Consider the following 19,057-nt stretch of genomic DNA (forward strand, 5'->3'; position numbering starts at 1 on the left):
CATTCCACATTGTTGATTTTCTTGGACTCGGATGTCACGCAGGTAGCTATAATCTCCCACGTGGTAAGGTCAATTGCTGCTGTAACAACAAATGCACGACTGACTTCTGTTGTTGATTTCATTTGTTTGTTATTTCCTTCTATGTTTCTCATTCTAACATTTTTCATCGTATTGCACAGGGACGAACGCTTGACACACGTGTCAAAGGAAAACACATTGGTATAAGGGACTGTTCTTATTCCCTTTTTTCTTTTTGATGAACAATTATCCAAATAAGCCATTCCACATTGTTGATTTTTTTGGACTCGGATGTCACGCAGGTAGCTATAATCTCGCACGTGGTAAGGTCAATTGCTGCTGTAACCACAAATGCACGACTGACTTCTGTTGTTGATTTCATTCGTTTGTTATTTTCTTCAATGTTTCTCATTCTAACACTTTTCATCGTATTGCACAGGGACGAAAGCTTGACTTACGTGTCTAAGGAAGCCACATTGGTATGAGGGACTGTTCTTATTCCCTTTTTTTTTTGATGAACAATTATCCAAGTAAGCCATTCCACATTGTTGATTTTCTTGGACTAGGATGTCACGCAGCTAGCTATAATCTCCCAAGTGGTAAGGTCAGTTGCTGCTGTAACCACAAATGCACGACTGACTTCTGTTGTTAATTTCATTTGTTTGTTATTCCCTTCTATGTTTCTCATTCTAACACTTTTCATCGTATTGCACAGGGACGAAAGCTTGACACACGTGTCTAAGGAAACCACTTTGGTATAAGGGACTGTTCTTATCCCTTCTTTTTGTTTAATGAACAATTATCCAAGTAAGCCATTCCACATTGTTGATTTTCTTGGACTCGGATGTCACGCAGGTAGCTATAATCTCCCACGTGGTAAGGTCAAATGCTGCTGTAACGACAAATGCACGACTGACTTCTGTTGTTGATTTCATTTGTTTGTTATTTCCTTCTATGTTTCTCATTCTGACACTTTTCATAGTATTGCACAGGGACGAAAGCTTGACACACGTGTCTGAGAAAACCACTTTGGTATGAGGGACTGTTCTTATTCCCTTCTTTTTGTTTAATCAACAATTATCCAAGTAAGCCATTCCACATTGTTGATTTTCTTGGACTCGGATGTCACGCAGGTAGCTATAATCTCCCACGTGGTAAGGTCAATTGCTGCTGTAACCACAAATGCACGACTGACTTCTGTTGTTGATTTCATTTGTTTGTTATTTCCTTCTATGTTTCTCATTCTGACACTTTTCATAGTATTGCACAGGGACGAAAGCTTGACACACGTGTCTGAGAAAACCACTTTGGTATGAGGGACTGTTCTTATTCCCTTCTTTTTGTTTAATCAACAATTATCCAAGTAAGCCATTCCACATTGTTGATTTTCTTGGACTCGGATGTCACGCAGGTAGCTATAATCTCCCACGTGGTAAGGTCAATTGCTGCTGTAACCACAAATGCACGACTGACTTCTGTTGTTGATTTCATTCGTTTGTTATTTACTTCTATGTTTCTCATTCTAACACTTTTCATCGTATTGCTGAGAGACGAAAGCTTACCACACGTGTCTAAGGAAACCACTTTGGTATAAGGGTCTGTTCTTATTCCTTTTTTTTTGTTAAATGAACAATTATCTAAGTAGGCCATTCCACATTGTTGATTTTTCATCGTATTGCACAGGGACGAAAGCTTCACACACGTGTCTAAGGAAACCACTTTGGTATGAGGGACTGTTGTTATTCCCTTTTTTCTTTTTGATGAACAATTATTTGAGTAAGCCATTCCACATTGTTGATTCTCTTGGACTAGGATGTCACGCAGCTAGCTATAATCTCCCACGTGATAAGATCAATTGCTGCTGTAACCACAAATGCACGACTGACTTCTGTTGTTGATTTCATTTGTTTGTTATTTCCTTCTATGTTTCTCATTCTGACACTTTTCATAGTATTGCACAGGGACGAAAGCTTGACACACGTGTCTGAGAAAACCACTTTGGTATGAGGGACTGTTCTTATTCCCTTCTTTTTGTTTAATCAACAATTATCCAAGTAAGCCATTCCACATTGTTGATTTTCTTGGACTCGGATGTCACGCAGGTAGCTATAATCTCCCACGTGGTAAGGTCAATTGCTGCTGTAACCACAAATGCACGACTGACTTCTGTTGTTGATTTCATTTGTTTGTTATTTCCTTCTATGTTTCTCATTCTAACATTTTTCATCGTATTGCACAGGGACGAACGCTTGACACACGTGTCAAAGGAAACCACATTGGTATAAGGGACTGTTCTTATTCCCTTTTTTCTTTTTGATGAACAATTATCCAAATAAGCCATTCCACATTGTTGATTTTTTTGGACTCGGATGTCACGCAGGTAGCTATAATCTCGCACGTGGTAAGGTCAATTGCTGCTGTAACCACAAATGCACGACTGACTTCTGTTGTTGATTTCATTCGTTTGTTATTTTCTTCAATGTTTCTCATTCTAACACTTTTCATCGTATTGCACAGGGACGAAAGCTTGACACACGTGTCTAAGGAAACCACTTTGGTATAAGGGACTGTTCTTATTCCCTCCTTTTTGTTTAATGAACAATTATCCAAGTAAGCCATTCCACATTGTTGATTTTCTTGGATTCAGATGTCTCGCAGGTAGCCATAATCTCCCACGTGGTAAGGTCAATTGCTGCTGTAACCACAAATGCACGACTGACTTCTGTTGTTGATTTCATTTGTTTGTTATTTCCTTCTATGTTTCTCATTCTGACACTTTTCATAGTATTGCACAGGGACGAAAGCTTGACACACGTGTCTGAGAAAACCACTTTGGTATGAGGGACTGTTCTTATTCCCTTCTTTTTGTTTAATCAACAATTATCCAAGTAAGCCATTCCACATTGTTGATTTTCTTGGACTCGGATGTCACGCAGGTAGCTATAATCTCCCACGTGGTAAGGTCAATTGCTGCTGTAACCACAAATGCACGACTGACTTCTGTTGTTGATTTCATTTGTTTGTTATTTCCTTCTATGTTTCTCATTCTAACATTTTTCATCGTATTGCACAGGGACGAACGCTTGACACACGTGTCTGGGAAAACCACTTTGGTATGAGGGACTGTTCTTATTCCTTTTTTTTTTGTTAAATGAACAATTATCTAAGTAGGCCATTCCACATTGTTGATTTTTCATCGTATTGCACAGGGACGAAAGCTTGACACACGTGTCTAAGGAAACCACTTTGGTATGAGGGACTGTTGTTATTCCCTTTTTTCTTTTTGATGAACAATTATTTGAGTAAGCCATTCCACATTGTTGATTTTCTTGGACTAGGATGTCACGCAGCTAGCTATAATCTCCCACGTGATAAGATCAATTGCTGCTGTAACCACAAATGCACGACTGACTTCTGTTGTTGATTTCATTTGTTTGTTATTTCCTTCTATGTTTCTCATTCTGACACTTTTCATAGTATTGCACAGGGACGAAAGCTTGACACACGTGTCTGAGAAAACCACTTTGGTATGAGGGACTGTTCTTATTCCCTTCTTTTTGTTTAATGAACAATTATCCAAGTAAGCCATTCCACATTGTTGATTTTCTTGGACTCGGATGTCACGCAGGTAGCTATAATCTCCCACGTGGTAAGGTCAATTGCTGCTGTAACCACAAATGCACGACTGACTTCTGTTGTTGATTTCATTTGTTTGTTATTTCCTTCAATGTTTCTCATTCTAACTCTTTTCATCGTATTACACAGGGACGAAAGCTTGACTTACGTGTCTAAGGAAACCATTTTGGTATAAGGGACTGTTCTTATTCTCTTTTTTTTGTTTAATCAACAATTATCCAAGTAGGCCTTTCCACATTGTTGATTTTCTTGGACTCGGATGTCATGAAGGTAGCTATAATCTCCCACGTGGTGAGGTCAAATGCTGCTGTAACCACAAATGCACGACTGACTTCTGTTGTTAATTTCATTTGTTTGTTATTCCCTTCTATGTTTCTCATTCTAACACTTTTCATCGTATTGCACAGGGACGAAAGCTTGACACACGTGTCTAAGGAAACCATTTTGGTATAAGGGACTGTTCTTATTCTCTTTTTTTTGTTTAATCAACAATTATCCAAGTAGGCCTTTCCACATTGTTGATTTTCTTGGACTCGGATGTCATGAAGGTAGCTATAATCTCCCACGTGGTGAGGTCAAATGCTGCTGTAACCACAAATGTACGACTTCTGTTGTTGATTTGATTTGTTTGTTATTTCCTTCTATGTTTCTCATTCTTACACTTTTCATCGTATTGCACAGGGACGAAAGCTTGACACACGTGTCTAAGGAAACCACTTTGGTATAAGGGACTGTTCTTATTCTCTTTTTTTGTTTAATCAACAATTATCCAAGTAGGCCATTCCACATTGTTGATTTTCTTGGACTCGGATGTCACGCAGGTAGCTATAATCTCCACGTGGTAAGGTCTATTGCTGCTCAAACCACAAATGCACGCCTGAATTCTGTTGTTGATTTGATTTGTTTGTTATTTCCTCCTATGTTTCTCATTCTAACACTTTTCATCGTATTGCACAGGGACGAAAGCTTGACACACGTATCTAAAGAAACCACATTGGTATAAGGGACTGTTCTTATTCCCTTTTTTCTTTTTGATGAACAATTATCCAAATAAGCCATTCCACATTGTTGATTTTCTTGGAGTCGGATGTCACGCAGGTAGCTATAATCTCCCACGTGGTAAGGTCAATTGCTGCTGTAACCACAAATGCACGACTGACTTCTGTTGTTGATTTCATTCGTTTGTTATTTTCTTCAATGTTTCACATTCTAACACTTTTCATCGTATTGTACAGGGACGAAAGCTTGACACACGTGTCTAAGGAAACCACTTTGGTATAAGGGACTGTTCTTATTCCCTTCTTTTTGTTTAATGAACAATTATCAAAGTAAGCCATTCCACATTGTTGATTTTCTTGAACTCGGATGTCACGCAGGTAGCTATAATCTCCCACGTGGTAAGGTCCATTGCTGCTGTAACCACGAATGCACGATTGACTTCTGTTGTTGATTTCATTTGTTTGTTATTTCCTTGTATGTTTCTCATTCTAACACTTTAAATCGTATTGCACAGGGACGAAAACTTGACACACGTGTCTAAGGAAACCACTTTGGTATGAGGGACTGTTCTTATTCCTTTCTTTTTGTTTAATGAACAATTATCCAAGTAAGCCATTGCACATTGTTGATTTTCTTGGACTCGGATGTCACGCAGGGAGCCATAATCTCCCACGTAGTAAGGTCAATTGCTGCTGTAACCACAAATGCACGACTGACTTCTGTTGTTGATTTCATTCGTTTGTTATTTTCTTCAATGTTTCACATTCTTATACTTTTCATCGTATTGTACAGGGACGAAAGCTTGACACACGTGTCTAAGGAAACCACTTTGGTATAAGGGACTGTTCTTATTCCCTGCTTTATGTTTAATGAACAATTATCAAAGTAAGCCATTCCACATTGTTGATTTTCTTGAACTCGGATGTCACGCAGGTAGCTATAATCTCCCACGTGGTAAGGTCCATTGCTGCTGTAACCACGAATGCACGATTGACTTCTGTTGTTGATTTCATTTGTTTGTTATATCCTTCAATGTTTCTCATTCTTACACTTCTGATCGTATTGCACAGGGACGAAAGCTTGACACACGTGTCTAAGGAAACCAATTTGGTATAAGTGTTCTTATTCCCTTCTTTTTGTTTAATGAACAATTATCCAAGTAAGCCATTCCATATTGTTGATTTTCTTAGACTCGGATGTCACGCAGGTAGCTATAATCTCCCACGTGGTAAGGTCCATTGCTGCTGTAACCACGAATGCACGATTGACTTCTGTTGTTGATTTCATTTGTTTGTTATTTCCTTCTATGTTTCTCATTCTAACACTTTTCATCGTATTGCACAGGGACGAAAGCTTGACACACATGGCTAAGGAAACCACATAGGTATAACTGTTCTTATTCCCTTTTTTTCATTCTGATGAACAATTATCCAAGTAAGCCATTCCACATTGTTGATTTTCTTGGACTCGGATGTCACGCAGGTAGCTATAATCTCTCACGTGGTAAGGTCAATTGCTGCTGTAACCACAAATGCACGACTGACTTCTGTTGTTGATCTCATTCGTTTGTTATTTTCTTCAATGTTTCTCATTCTTACACTTTTCATCGTATTGCACAGGGACGAAAGCTTGACACACGTGTCTGAGGAAACCAATTTGGTATAAGTGTTCTTATTCCCTTCTTTTTGTTTAATGAACAATTTTCCAAGTAAGCCATTCCACATTCTTGATTTTCTTAGACTCGGATGTCACGCAGGTAGCTATAATCTCCCACGTGGTAAGGTCCATTGCTGCTGTAACCACGAATGCACGATTGACTTCTGTTGTTGATTTCATTTGTTTGTTATTTCCTTCTATGTTTCTCATTCTAACACTTTTCATCGTATTGCACAGGGACGAAAGCTTGACATACGTGGCTAAGGAAACCACATTGGTATAACTGTTCTTATTCCCCTTTTTTCATTTTGATGAACAATTATCCAAGTAAGCCATTCCACATTGTTGATTTTCTTGGAGTCGGATGTCACGCAGGTAGCTATAATCTCCCACGTGGTAAGGTCAATTGCTGCTGTAACCACAAATGCACGACTGACTTCTGTTGTTGATTTCATTCGTTTGTTATTTTCTTCAATGTTTCTCATTCTAACATTTTTCATCGTATTGCACAGGGACGAAAGTTTGACACACGTGTCTAAAGAAACCACATTGGTATAAGGGACTGTTCTTATTCCCTTTTTTCTTTTTGATGAACAATTATCCAAATAAGCCATTCCACATTGTTGATTTTCTTGGAGTCGGATGTCACGCAGGTAGCTATAATCTCCCACGTGGTAAGGTCAATTGCTGCTGTAACCACAAATGCACGACTGACTTCTTTTGTTGATTTCATTCGTTTGTTATTTTCTTCAATGTTTCTCATTCTAACACTTTTCATCGTATTGCACAGGGACGAAAGCTTGACACACGTGTCTAAGGAAACCACTTTGGTATGAGGGACTGTTCTTATTCCTTTCTTTTTGTTTAATGAACAATTATCCAAGTAAGCCATTGCACATTGTTGATTTTCTTGGACTCGGATGTCACGCAGGGAGCCATAATCTCCCACGTAGTAAGGTCAATTGCTGCTGTAACCACAAATGCACGACTGACTTCTGTTGTTGATTTCATTCGTTTGTTATTTTCTTCAATGTTTCACATTCTAACACTTTTCATCGTATTGTACAGGGACGAAAGCTTGACACACGTGTCTAAGGAAACCACTTTGGTATAAGGGACTGTTCTTATTCCCTTCTTTTTGTTTAATGAACAATTATCAAAGTAAGCCATTCCACATTGTTGATTTTCTTGAACTCGGATGTCACGCAGGTAGCTATAATCTCCCACGTGGTAAGGTCCATTGCTGCTGTAACCACGAATGCACGATTGACTTCTGTTGTTGATTTCATTTGTTTGTTATTTCCTTCTATGTTTCTCTCTCTAACACTTTTCATCGTATTGCACAGGGACGAAAGCTTGACACACATGGCTAAGGAAACCACATAGGTATAACTGTTCTTATTCCCTTTTTTTCATTTTGATGAACAATTATCCAAGTAAGCCATTCCACATTGTTGATTTTCTTGGACTCGGATGTCACGCAGGTAGCTATAATCTCTCACGTGGTAAGGTCAATTGCTGCTGTAACCACAAATGCACGACTGACTTCTGTTGTTGATCTCATTCGTTTGTTATTTTCTTCAATGTTTCTCATTCTTACACTTTTCATCGTATTGCACAGGGACGAAAGCTTGACACAAGTGTCTGAGGAAACCAATTTGGTATAAGTGTTCTTATTCCCTTCTTTTTGTTTAATGAACAATTTTCCAAGTAAGCCATTCCACATTCTTGATTTTCTTAGACTCGGATGTCACGCAGGTAGCTATAATCTCCCACGTGGTAAGGTCCATTGCTGCTGTAACCACGAATGCACGATTGACTTCTGTTGTTGATTTCATTTGTTTGTTATTTCCTTCAATGTTTCTCATTCTTACACTTCTGATCGTATTGCACAGGGACGAAAGCTTGACACACGTGTCTAAGGAAACCAATTTGGTATAAGTGTTCTTATTCCCTTCTTTTTGTTTAATGAACAATTATCCAAGTAAGCCATTCCATATTGTTGATTTTCTTGAACTCGGATGTCACGCAGGTAGCTATAATCTCCCACGTGGTAAGGTCCATTGCTGCTGTAACCACGAATGCACGATTGACTTCTGTTGTTGATTTCATTTGTTTGTTATTTCCTTCTATGTTGCTCATTCTAACACTTTTCATCGTATTGCACAGGGACGAAAGCTTGACACACGTGTCTAAGGAAACCACATTGGTATAAGGGACTGTTCTTATTCCCCTTTTTTCATTTTGATGAACAATTATCCAAGTAAGCCATTCCAAATTGTTGATTTTCTTGGACTCGGATGTCACGCAGGGAGCTATAATCTCCCACGTGGTAAGGTAATTTGCTGCTGTAACCACAATTGGACGGCTGACTTCTGTTGTTGATTTCATTTGTTTGTTATTTCCTTGAATGTTTCTCATTCTAACACTTCTCATCGTATTGCACAGGGACGAAAGCTTGACACACGTGTCTATGGAAACCACATTGTTATAAGGGACTGTACTTATTCCCTTCTTTCTGTATAATGATCAATTATCCAAGTAAGCCATTCCACATTGTTGATTTTCATGGACTCGGATGACACGCAGGGAGCTATAATCTCCCACGTGTTAAGGTAATTTGCTGCTGTAACCACAATTGGACGGCTGACTTCTGTTGTTGATTTCATTTGTTTGGAATTTCCTTCAATGTTTCTCATTCTTTCACTTCTCATCGTATTGCACAGGGACGAAAGCTTGACACACGTGTCTAAGGAAACCAATTTGGTATAAGTGTTCTCATTCCCTTCTTTTTGTTTAATGAACAATTATCCAAGTAAGCCTTTCCATATTGTTGATTTTCTTGAACTCGGATGTCACGCAGGTAGCTATAATCTCCCACGTGGTAAGGTCAATTGCTGCTGTAACCACAAATGCACGACTGACTTCCTTTGTTGATTTCATTCGTTTGTTATTTCCTTCAATGTTTCTCATTCTAACACTTCTCATCGTATTGCACAGGGACGAAAGCTTGACACACGTGTCTAAGGAAACCACATTGGTATAAGGGACTGTTCTCATTCCCTTTTTCTTTTTGATGAACAATTATCCAAGTAAGCCATTCCACATTGTTGATTTTCTTGGACTCGGATGTCACGCAGGTAGCTATAATCTCCCATGTGGTAAGGTCAATTGCTGCTGTAACCACAAATGCACGACTGACTTCTGTTGTGGATTTCATTCGTTTGTTATTTCCTTCAATGTTTCTCATTCTAACACTTCTCATCGTATTGAACAGGGACGAAAGCTTGAAACACGTGTCTATGGAAACCACATTGGTATAAGGGACTGTTCTTATTCCCTTCTTTCTGTATAATGATCAATTATCCAAGTAAGCCATTCCACATTGTTGATTTTCATGGACTCGGATGACACGCGGGTAGCTATAATCTCCCACGTGGTAAGGTCAATTTGGTATAAGGGACTGTTCTTATTCCCTTCTTTTTTTTAATTACCAATTATCCAAGTAAGCCATTCTACATTGTTGATTTTCTTGGACTCGGATGACACGCGGGTAGCTATAATCTCCCACGTGGTAAAGTCAATTGCTGCTGTAACCACAATTGGACGGCTGACTTCTGTTGTTGATTTCATTTGTTTGTTATTTCCTTCAATGTTTCTCATTCTAACACTTCTCATCGTATTGCACAGGGACGAAAGCTTGACACACGTGTCTATGGAAACCACATTGGTATAAGGGACTGTTCTTATTCCCTTCTTTCTGCATAATGATCAATTATCCAAGTAAGCCATTCCACAGTGTTGATTTTCTTGGACTCGGATGACACGCAGGTAGCTATAATCTCCCACGTGGTAAGGTCAATTGCTGCTGTAACCACAAATGCACGACTGACTTCTGTTGTTGATTTCATTTGTTAGTTATTTCCTTCAATGTTTCTCATTCAAACTCTTTTCATCGTATTACACAGGGACGAAAGCTTGATACACGTGTCTATGGAAACCACTTTGGTATAAGGGACTGTTCTTATTCCCTTTTTTTTGTTTGATCAACAATTATCCAGGTAGGCCATTCCACATTGTTGATTTTCTTGGACTCGGATATCACGCAGGTAGCTTTAATCTCCCACGTGGTAAGGTCAATTGCTGCTGTAACCACAATTGGACGGCTGACTTCTGTTGTTGATTTCATTTGTTTGTTATTTTCTTCAATGTTTCTCATTCTAACACTTCTCATCGTATTGCACAGGGACGAAAGATTGACACACGTGTCTATGGAAACCACATTGGTATAAGGGACTGTTCTTATTCCCTTTTTTTTGATTAATTAACAATTATCCAAGTAAGCCATTCCACATTGTTGATTTTCCTGGACTCGGATGACACGCGGGTAGCTATAATCTCCCACGTGGTAAGGTCAATTGCTGCTGTAACCACAAATGCACGACTGACTTCTGTTGTTGATTTCATTTGTTTGTTATTTCCTTCAATGTTTCTCATTCTAACACTTTTCATCGTATTGCACAGAGACGAAAGCTTGACACACGTGTCTAAGGTAACCACTTTGGTATAAGGGACTGTTCTTATTCCCTTTTTTTTGTTTGATCAACAATTATCCAGGTAGGCCATTCCACATTGTTGATTTTCTTGGACTCGGATGTCACGCAGGTAGCTATAATCTCCAACGTGGTAAGGTCAATTGCTGCTGTAACCACAAATGCACGACTGACTTCTGTTGTTGATTTCATTTGTTAGTTATTTCCTTCTATGTTTCTCATTCTAACACTTGTCATCGTATTGCACAGGGACGAAAGCTTGACACACATGTCTAAGGAAACCACATTGGTATAAAAGACTGTTCTTATTCCCTTTTTTTTTTTGATGAACAATTATCCAAGTAAGCCATTCCACATTGTTGATTTTCTTGGACTCGGATGTCACGCAGGTAGCTATAATCTCCCACGTGGTAAGGTCAATTGCTGCTGTAACCACAAATGCACGCCTGAATTCTGTTGTTGATTTGATTTGTTTGTTATTTCCTTCTATGTTTCTCATTCTAACATTTTTCATCGTATTGCACAGGGACGAAAGCTTGACACACGTGTCTAAACAAACCACGTTGGTATAAGGGACTGTTCTTATTCCCTTTTTTCTTTTTGATGAACAATTATCCAAATAAGCCATTCCACATTGTTGATTTTCTTGGAGTCGGATGTCACGCAGGTAGCTATAATCTCCCACGTGGTACGGTCAATTGCTGCTGTAACCACAAATGCACGACTGACTTCTGTTGTTGATTTCATTCGTTTGTTATTTTCTTCAATGTTTCTCATTCTAACACTTTTCATCGTATTGCACAGGGACGAAAGCTTGACACACGTGTCTAAGGAAACCACTTTGGTATGAGGGACTGTTCTTATTCCTTTCTTTTTGTTTAATGAACAATTATCCAAGTAAGCCATTGCACATTGTTGATTTTCTTGGACTCGGATGTCACGCAGGGAGCCATAATCTCCCACGTAGTAAGGTCAATTGCTGCTGTAACCACAAATGCACGACTGACTTCTGTTTGTAACGTCCTTTTTGCGTCACTGGCGCCTCTGCCAATTGCCCTTCAGCACTTTGCAGTAGTATCTCGAGCGCCAGTCAATTTTAGGGAGAAATTGACAAACCTTACCAGGGCAGCTTAGTGAAGACAGGATTCGGTGTCACCTAGGATGGTAGCGGTGACCAAGTAACAAACAACGCAACAAAATTAATAGGTTTATTGATTCAATTCTACAATACAGACAATCTCAGCAAAAACGGGAAATCAGAAAAAGCATAAACTATATCAATCTGTATACTTCAATTCGGTTGCTGAGATGATTTGTACTGTCTACAACTACTGTGTCCTTACCTCACCAATTTAATGTCAGTCAGAACCGTTGAACAAGTTAGTCGGATCCGGGAGCCGGGAAATTATGATATTTGGAGATTGAGAATCGTGGATTTTGTAGAGTCGGGAAGGAATGAAAACTAATCCTAGCGCGTTGAAAAACTCCACCGGTACACCACCCTCTCGTTGTCTCTATCAAATGAAACCCTTGAATATTCACTCGTAAGAAAGTCACAAGTAAAAATTAGCAAACTCCCCAGAAAAAGACTAACAAGTAAGTTTACTGATGAAAATGGCGATTTTCGACCTCAGAAACGGATTTGTAATTATTGGCGTTCAATTACCAATTTTACTATTTTCCGGTCACCTGGTAACCACTTAACCAAAATGTCTTTTCTAAAACTAAACTACTGCCTAAACCTCTAAATCTAACTATATCTATCTACTGAACTATCTACTACCTAAATCTATCTGAATAACTAACTATCTTTACTATACTACTGAATCTCAACTATCTAAACTATATGACTAAAACTGAATAACTAACTATCTGAATGCCTGAACATCAATTTCTACTACTGCCTGAACGTGAATTTTCAACTATCTCTATCTACTGACTGCCTAAACATGAATTCCCGATTTTGGGTCGGTTACACCCTTTTATAACTTCGGTGCGGGACGCTGAAAGAATTCAGTCCACGTGACTCTTCATGTCGACAAAAACCTCGTTTTTCGAGAAAATTCTCTTGGCGGAACGTAATCTGACATATGAAAAAAAATATATCAGCGGTAAAAACGCCGAAATAAATAATTTCTTATATTATTTCACTCGGATTATTCGAGGCCCTGGTCGGTTGAAAAACATGAAGCATGGACTTTTTCATTATCGCGGTGAACAATTAATAAATTATTTCCAATATTTACGGAATATATCAGAATGATTTATTTGAACGGAAAACAATAAAATATTCTTTAGACGGAGCCTGATCATTCCTATGGGAATAATCAGACTTCGTTACATCCCCCCTGGTTCGGAAAAATTCAAGTTACGGTGGAACAGAAATTTGAATTCTAAAAACAAACAAAAAAAAATAACCGAATACTATCCTGTCTTATTACGCGGGATATATGGGAAGTACGGGTCTGACTGTTACGTTACGCTATCAAAGACTATAATGTTGTTGTAGACAGTATGACATATAAAAATAAAACTTTGCTCTATGAATCGATGTCAAATTCAAACGTCGGCTTCTTTCTTCTGTCATCCGGGGTGATTTGAATGTGTACATGTTTGGGAATTTCTTCATCTCGGGGTTGTGGAATAGCTCTCATTCCCATTTCCATGAAGTTTCCAAGTGTCGGTGAAAAATTCAAACGCCATCTTCCTTCTTCGGTCATCCGGGGTGATTTGAATGTGTACATGTTTGGGGAATTTCTTCATCTCGGGGTTGTGGAGTAGAACTCATTCCCATTTTCCGGTGAGTAGTTCCGTGATTTCGATATCTCGATGAATCATGCCATATTATTTCAGAGGGACGTCGAAGTTCCCAGTCAGATGAGTCGAAATCATTCCAAACCCATTGATATACTGGTTGATTTACCTGTGGATATTACAAGGAATCAGTGACTGTATGGTGAAATTTTCAGAACGGTGAAAATTCTTCCAGTTATACAGTTTAAATTATCTATAGGAAAATTGAAATGGAATCCAAATGTCCACCAGAGTAATAATTGACAGGCCATGATGTCCAACTCTTCTAGTACTTCTTCTTTGGATGATGACATGAATAAATCTTCAGGAATCACTGATTACATGTCTTCGGTGGCATTGGGCTTACAGCTGATCATCCGATGAAAGGTGTGTTGCCTATCTCCAGCATTTATTCTCATCGGTGAGTATCTAGCCTCTTAGAAAACTTCATCTGTAACACTGTGGAATATTTCAGTTATTTATCAGAACAGTAAGAGATTAGAAATGGCATTCTTCAAATTGATTACACAGTGAAACTACTAATTTATATCTGACGGCCTTTGAAATTCGGGGCAAGTGACTGGAATTGTTTTTATTGCATAATATTCACTGACTTATTATGTACTATTCGGTATCATCAACATTTACACAGTTTAAAAAAAAATCAGTCTACTAATCTTGAATATAATGTTATAAGATATCGGGTTAGGCCCTATATTGCTTTACACAGTTTACAGGGTTAGGAAACAAAAACACCGGTATCTTCTTTTTTTTATTTGTTATATTTTCCCCATCATCTTTTTTCTATCTCATTTTCTGGTGAGTAGTCCTCTCTTCTCTCCGCTGCATGGCCTCCCTTTCTGTGCATCTTGCACATGGACGCCTGGCTGGTTGTTCCGACCTAGTTGCTGGCGGCCGTGGGGCCAGTTTCCTGGGTACGCACTCGCAGTACCTGGTCTGCGTACCTATCAAACCACATCTGCTGCAGAATAGGAGTGGTCGACCTCGACACTCCTGCCGCGAGGGACATGTCTTGCCGCACTTCCAGCAAGTGTTGGGCCTAACCTCTAGGTACACTTTATTTCCCATCGTACCTACAATACGAACGCTCCTGGGGGCCGGTGTGGTTTGATCTGAAACATATGGTTTAGTTATGACAGTGTTATCTTCCACACTCGTCCTGAATGAAATTTTGGAACCGGTCTCTTGCTTACTGGTACGCAGCTGGCACAAAGGGGGTGTTTGTGTAGACTGTGTAGTGGTCCGTTTCACCACCCTCTCCACTCTTGCTAGGGTGTTTCTCCCTTGCACTGACGATACCGAGCTCTGGGGGGTTCTGGGCATCCGCATCTCCGTCGTTGTTCTCCTCCTTAACACCGGTACTTCCTTGAACGGCGCATCCACCATCTTTCGAGGTTGCATCTTTCCTGCCAGTTGCTGTTGGGGTACTTTGAACTTTTGGCACGAAGTGCAGTTCCGGACATATTTCGCAATGTCCCTAAACATACCTGGCCAGTAATAATTCCACGAGATCTTCGCAATCATCTTAGCTATTCCCAGATGTCCAGCCAAGGCTGAGTCGTGGTTTTCTTTCAGTACTTTGGTCCTCTGTTCGGTGGGTATACACAGCTTCCATGGGTGGCCTGTTCCAGCTTCCCTGGCATCTGATGAATCCCAAAAGTGTCGGTGCAATCTTCCATTGATGATGGAATACTCGGGGCAGTGCTCTGGTCCTTTCTCTACTCCCTGAAACTTATTTTTATACCACTTACATTGAATACCTGTCTCTTTCAGTTGTACACAGTTAAGTGTCGGTAATGGATTTCTCGCCAGGCTGTCAACAGGTTTGTTGTGGGATCCTCTTCGATTCTGGAGGTGTTTTTCGGGAGTCTGCACCTCTATGACCTCTTGGCAAACCTGTTTAGCTCTGGGGATCCGTCGTCCTTCTAGATAACATTCTGTATTCTTGATATCCAGGGAGAAGTTGTATGTCTTCAGCATCTCTATTCCCAGGATTAAGTCGACTGGTAAGTTGGGTACAAGTAAGAATTCTATGTTCTTCAGGGCATAATCGGCTATCACCATTCCAAGGTGATACATCTTCGGTATGGCTGTAGTTTGTCCATTTGCTACCATGACAGCTTCAGTCGTTGATTTTTCTCCCTTGATTCCATTTATTTCACACAGCTGGGCCACCCTCTGACTACAGCAGCTCTTTGCCGCGCCAGTGTCTATCAATGCATGGAATAACTTTCCCTCAATGTGCACTTCTACCAGAGGCCAGCTGTCGTTGCTAACGATAGGAATTACTGTAGTTAGGAGTCCCGCTGAAGTTGACGGTGTAGTTCCTCTCCGGTTTTGAGGACATGGGCAGTCTCGTGAGAGGATATTTTCTCGTTGACATCGGGAGCAAAACATTTTCGGTGTCCCTCGGCAGTCTCGACGTAGGTGGCCATATCCCCCGCATCTGAAGCATTGTGTCTGGGAGGACACTCTTCGCTCCGGTGGTGATCCATTCCGATCCTGGGAGGTGTTGGCATTTCCTGTTCTGTTGGTCGAGTATTCCGGTGGCCTCGAGGGCAGATGGGGACGATCTGGTCCAGGGGATACTGAGCAATTCCAGTCTTCTATCCTTCTGGCTGTGGTTAGCGGTCTTGACGGGCCCTTTTTCGAAGATGGAGATGGTGTGGGAGCTTCCTGACGAGTACTGTGGTTTCGTTGTCTAGTATTCTCCGAAATTGCAGAGAGGTTGGCCGGGTAGTCCTGTTGACGACGTTGATGATATGTTAGATGTGGTTCATCGATGAGGCTGGGTTTAACCGGTGGTTTGGTATAATGTCCCATCTGCCATTGAACCATTTCAAAAACTTTTCCCTTTTTCAGGAGTTCATCATACGTGGTGGTCTCTTGAAAGGCCAAAGCCTGTTGCAGTGATGGCAATAACCTCTGTCTTATCAGTCGAATCTGTTCACTCTCCGTGGGACGATTGCAAGTCAGTTTCTGGAACAGATTTTGCATCCGGGTAACATACAACAATAGCTTTTCATCAGGGCCTTGCATCCTCTTCTTGATTTCATCCAGTAGGTTCTCTTCATAATTGACTGGTAAGAATGCTTCCTTTAATTGATTTTTGAAATCATCCCAGTTTCTGAAAAGTCCCCTCCGGGGGATGAACCAATCCTTGGCATCCTTTCGTAAAAGTTCGTAAATCGATTCGAACACATGCTCTAAGGATGTCTTCCGGGATTCAGCCAGTCTCTCTATCTCCTCTATAAATCCGGTTACGCTATCAGTGCCATCAAAATAAATATTCCATTTATGAATGGGTACCGTTGCAGTCGGTGTTGACTTCACTTGGGGGTCATGTCGGGGGTTCAAATCTATTATCGATTCCGTCGGATGGGGGAATGACACCCTTCTCATAGAGCTCGTCCACCTACTATGAGTTGGCCCCTCTTGTTGTTCCACATTCTGCCTCTGTGGTTGAGAAACTGGCATTGTTGGTAAATGCTGTAGTAAATCTTCACATTCCTGTCTAGTTTCATTCAGGACCTGTGCTAATTTTGATTTATTTTTAGGTGTCGCAGCCTGGGGAATTGGAACCTGTGGTAGTGGCTGATCATCAGCGTCCAATGTTATCAACGATGTCTCCAGTGGTGCAACCTTGGTTGGCTGTATGGGAGACATCCCCGGCGACTGTGGGATCTCTACATCCAAAAGCGATCCATCCGGATGATTCGATGGCTGCGGTCTGTCTGCAGTCACTAGTGCCTCCAATGACCTCAAGGCCCGAGCTGCAGTCTCCTTTAATTGTTCTATCATCTGTGACTCGGTTTCATTTTCAGTGATAATAAAATTCAGTCTTCTCTGAATGTGTATCAATCTTGTTGAAATCCGAGTATATTCATTTGTGGTGTTCCCAGTGTCAAAGTGTTTAATGGCTTCCAGCAAGTCGGTGAGTTTATTCTGACAGGACTCCATGTCCAGTGTCGGGTTCATTCCTGTCGGCTGTAGAGGCAAATTTAATTTCAATACCTGTCGTAATAGACTTCTCTTTAGCATTACTGTGCTGGGTATTATTTGTCCTCTCAGCTGTAATTCATAAGTCAGCTCATCATTCAATAGTCGATTCACATCCATGTTGAGGTTAAGTGATTGAATCGTTGAAGTCCAAACTCAAACAATCGATTGGAAATCTATCGAAGTTATTCGACACTGTCCTCTTCTTATTAACCGTTGAAGTCCGAACACTTTCCCCAACTTCACTATTCCCGGTAACAGTCCTTATTTTTCCCTTATCCCTCGCACAAAAATAACACTAATAGACAACAATGCTGAAAAATTACAAGTTGACAACAGAATCTATTCAAGTTTGAATTATTGTTTGATACAGTCAAAGAAAATCAAAAATGAGAAAACTTTCAGAAAACAAGTTGGTTTAAATTTATTATGATTCTCAAAAAAAGATTTTCCAATGTCAGACAGTTGACAATTTCCAGAAGAAACTAAATCATAAACCCAGCTCAAAAAATATTCAATGTCAAACGCAGTTGACAATTTCAGCAAGAAAATAATTCAAAAACCAGAAAAGAAAAGTAGGGTTAACCGAGTAGTTCAAATAATGTTCACTGTCAAACACAGTTGACAGTTCTAGCAATCAGATAATAACAAATTGTCAATTTTATTCACAGTCAAAATATATTTCAAATAAATCAACAACAATTCAGCAATCCTGGAATATCAGACAAAGATATTCAATGCAAGTCTTTATTCAAATCAATAACGATAATCACTTGTTTCAAAAATTCTTCAGCAATTCAACACAAAATAAAAATGTTTCAGGCAATCAGTAAACTCAGAAATAAGGAATACACAGCAACAAAAACTTATATTCACTGTTGCAGCAATAATAAAAAACAAGTCAACTTTATTTATCAGAAATCAGCTATTATGGTTCAAAAGCAAATAAAATCACAAGTATATATCTCCAAGTCCTTATGACTTTTATATCCCTACCTTGTTTCAGCCTGGAATAAAGTTGCTCAGGATAATAGTGTGTAAGGGAAAAAACAACAAATCTTTCTTTATTCAAACGATGATCAGTAAATAGTAGCAGTGAACAATACCCTATTATATGAAGGCGGTATGATATCACTATATTAGCGGCAGTGATTGTACAATGAAACAATCGGTAGCAGTATCTCAATTATACTCACTGGTTTTCTGTCCGAGTTGAACCAACCACTCAACGTTAAACAGTATTCAACGCGCACAAAGATAGTCACTGAGTGTCACCCCAAAGTCACTTTCCGTAACCCTTCACGTAACCGAAAAAGTCACAAAGAAATCCGGCGGTCGATTGTTCTAGTCCTGCAATACACAAAACAGAAAAAAAGTTATTC

At 39.8% G+C, this 19,057-nt stretch overlaps 1 protein-coding gene and 1 long non-coding RNA gene across 2 annotated transcripts; one reads left to right on the forward strand and one right to left on the reverse strand.

Moving 5' to 3' along the window:
• Positions 1-13,077: 13,077 nt before the first annotated feature.
• On the forward strand, positions 13,078-17,527 carry LOC123682416. The gene is made up of 3 exons (XR_006747815.1): positions 13,078-13,662; positions 13,716-14,076; positions 17,234-17,527. It is a non-coding gene; the product is annotated as an uncharacterized LOC123682416 (long non-coding RNA).
• LOC123682415 lies at positions 14,076-18,400 on the reverse strand. The gene is made up of 2 exons (XM_045621016.1): positions 14,870-18,400; positions 14,076-14,788 (listed from the first exon to the last, which is right to left on the reverse strand). Exons 1-2 carry the CDS (start codon positions 17,793-17,795, stop codon positions 14,460-14,462), a joined length of 3,255 nt encoding a protein of 1,084 aa, XP_045476972.1. The 5' UTR covers positions 17,796-18,400; the 3' UTR covers positions 14,076-14,459.
• Positions 18,401-19,057: the final 657 nt, after the last annotated feature.

This window comes from Harmonia axyridis, chromosome 6, assembly GCF_914767665.1.
Source record: "Harmonia axyridis chromosome 6, icHarAxyr1.1, whole genome shotgun sequence".
Lineage (NCBI taxonomy): Eukaryota > Metazoa > Arthropoda > Insecta > Coleoptera > Coccinellidae > Harmonia > Harmonia axyridis.

Coding starts and splice junctions, on each gene's coding strand:
- LOC123682415 (XM_045621016.1), bottom strand. CDS start 17,795: ATGGATGTGAATCGACTATTGAATGATGAGCTGACTTATGAATTACAG. Junction 14,789..14,869: donor TTTGTGCCAGCTGCGTACCA/GTAAGCAAGAGA, acceptor CATATGTTTCAG/ATCAAACCACACCGGCCCCC.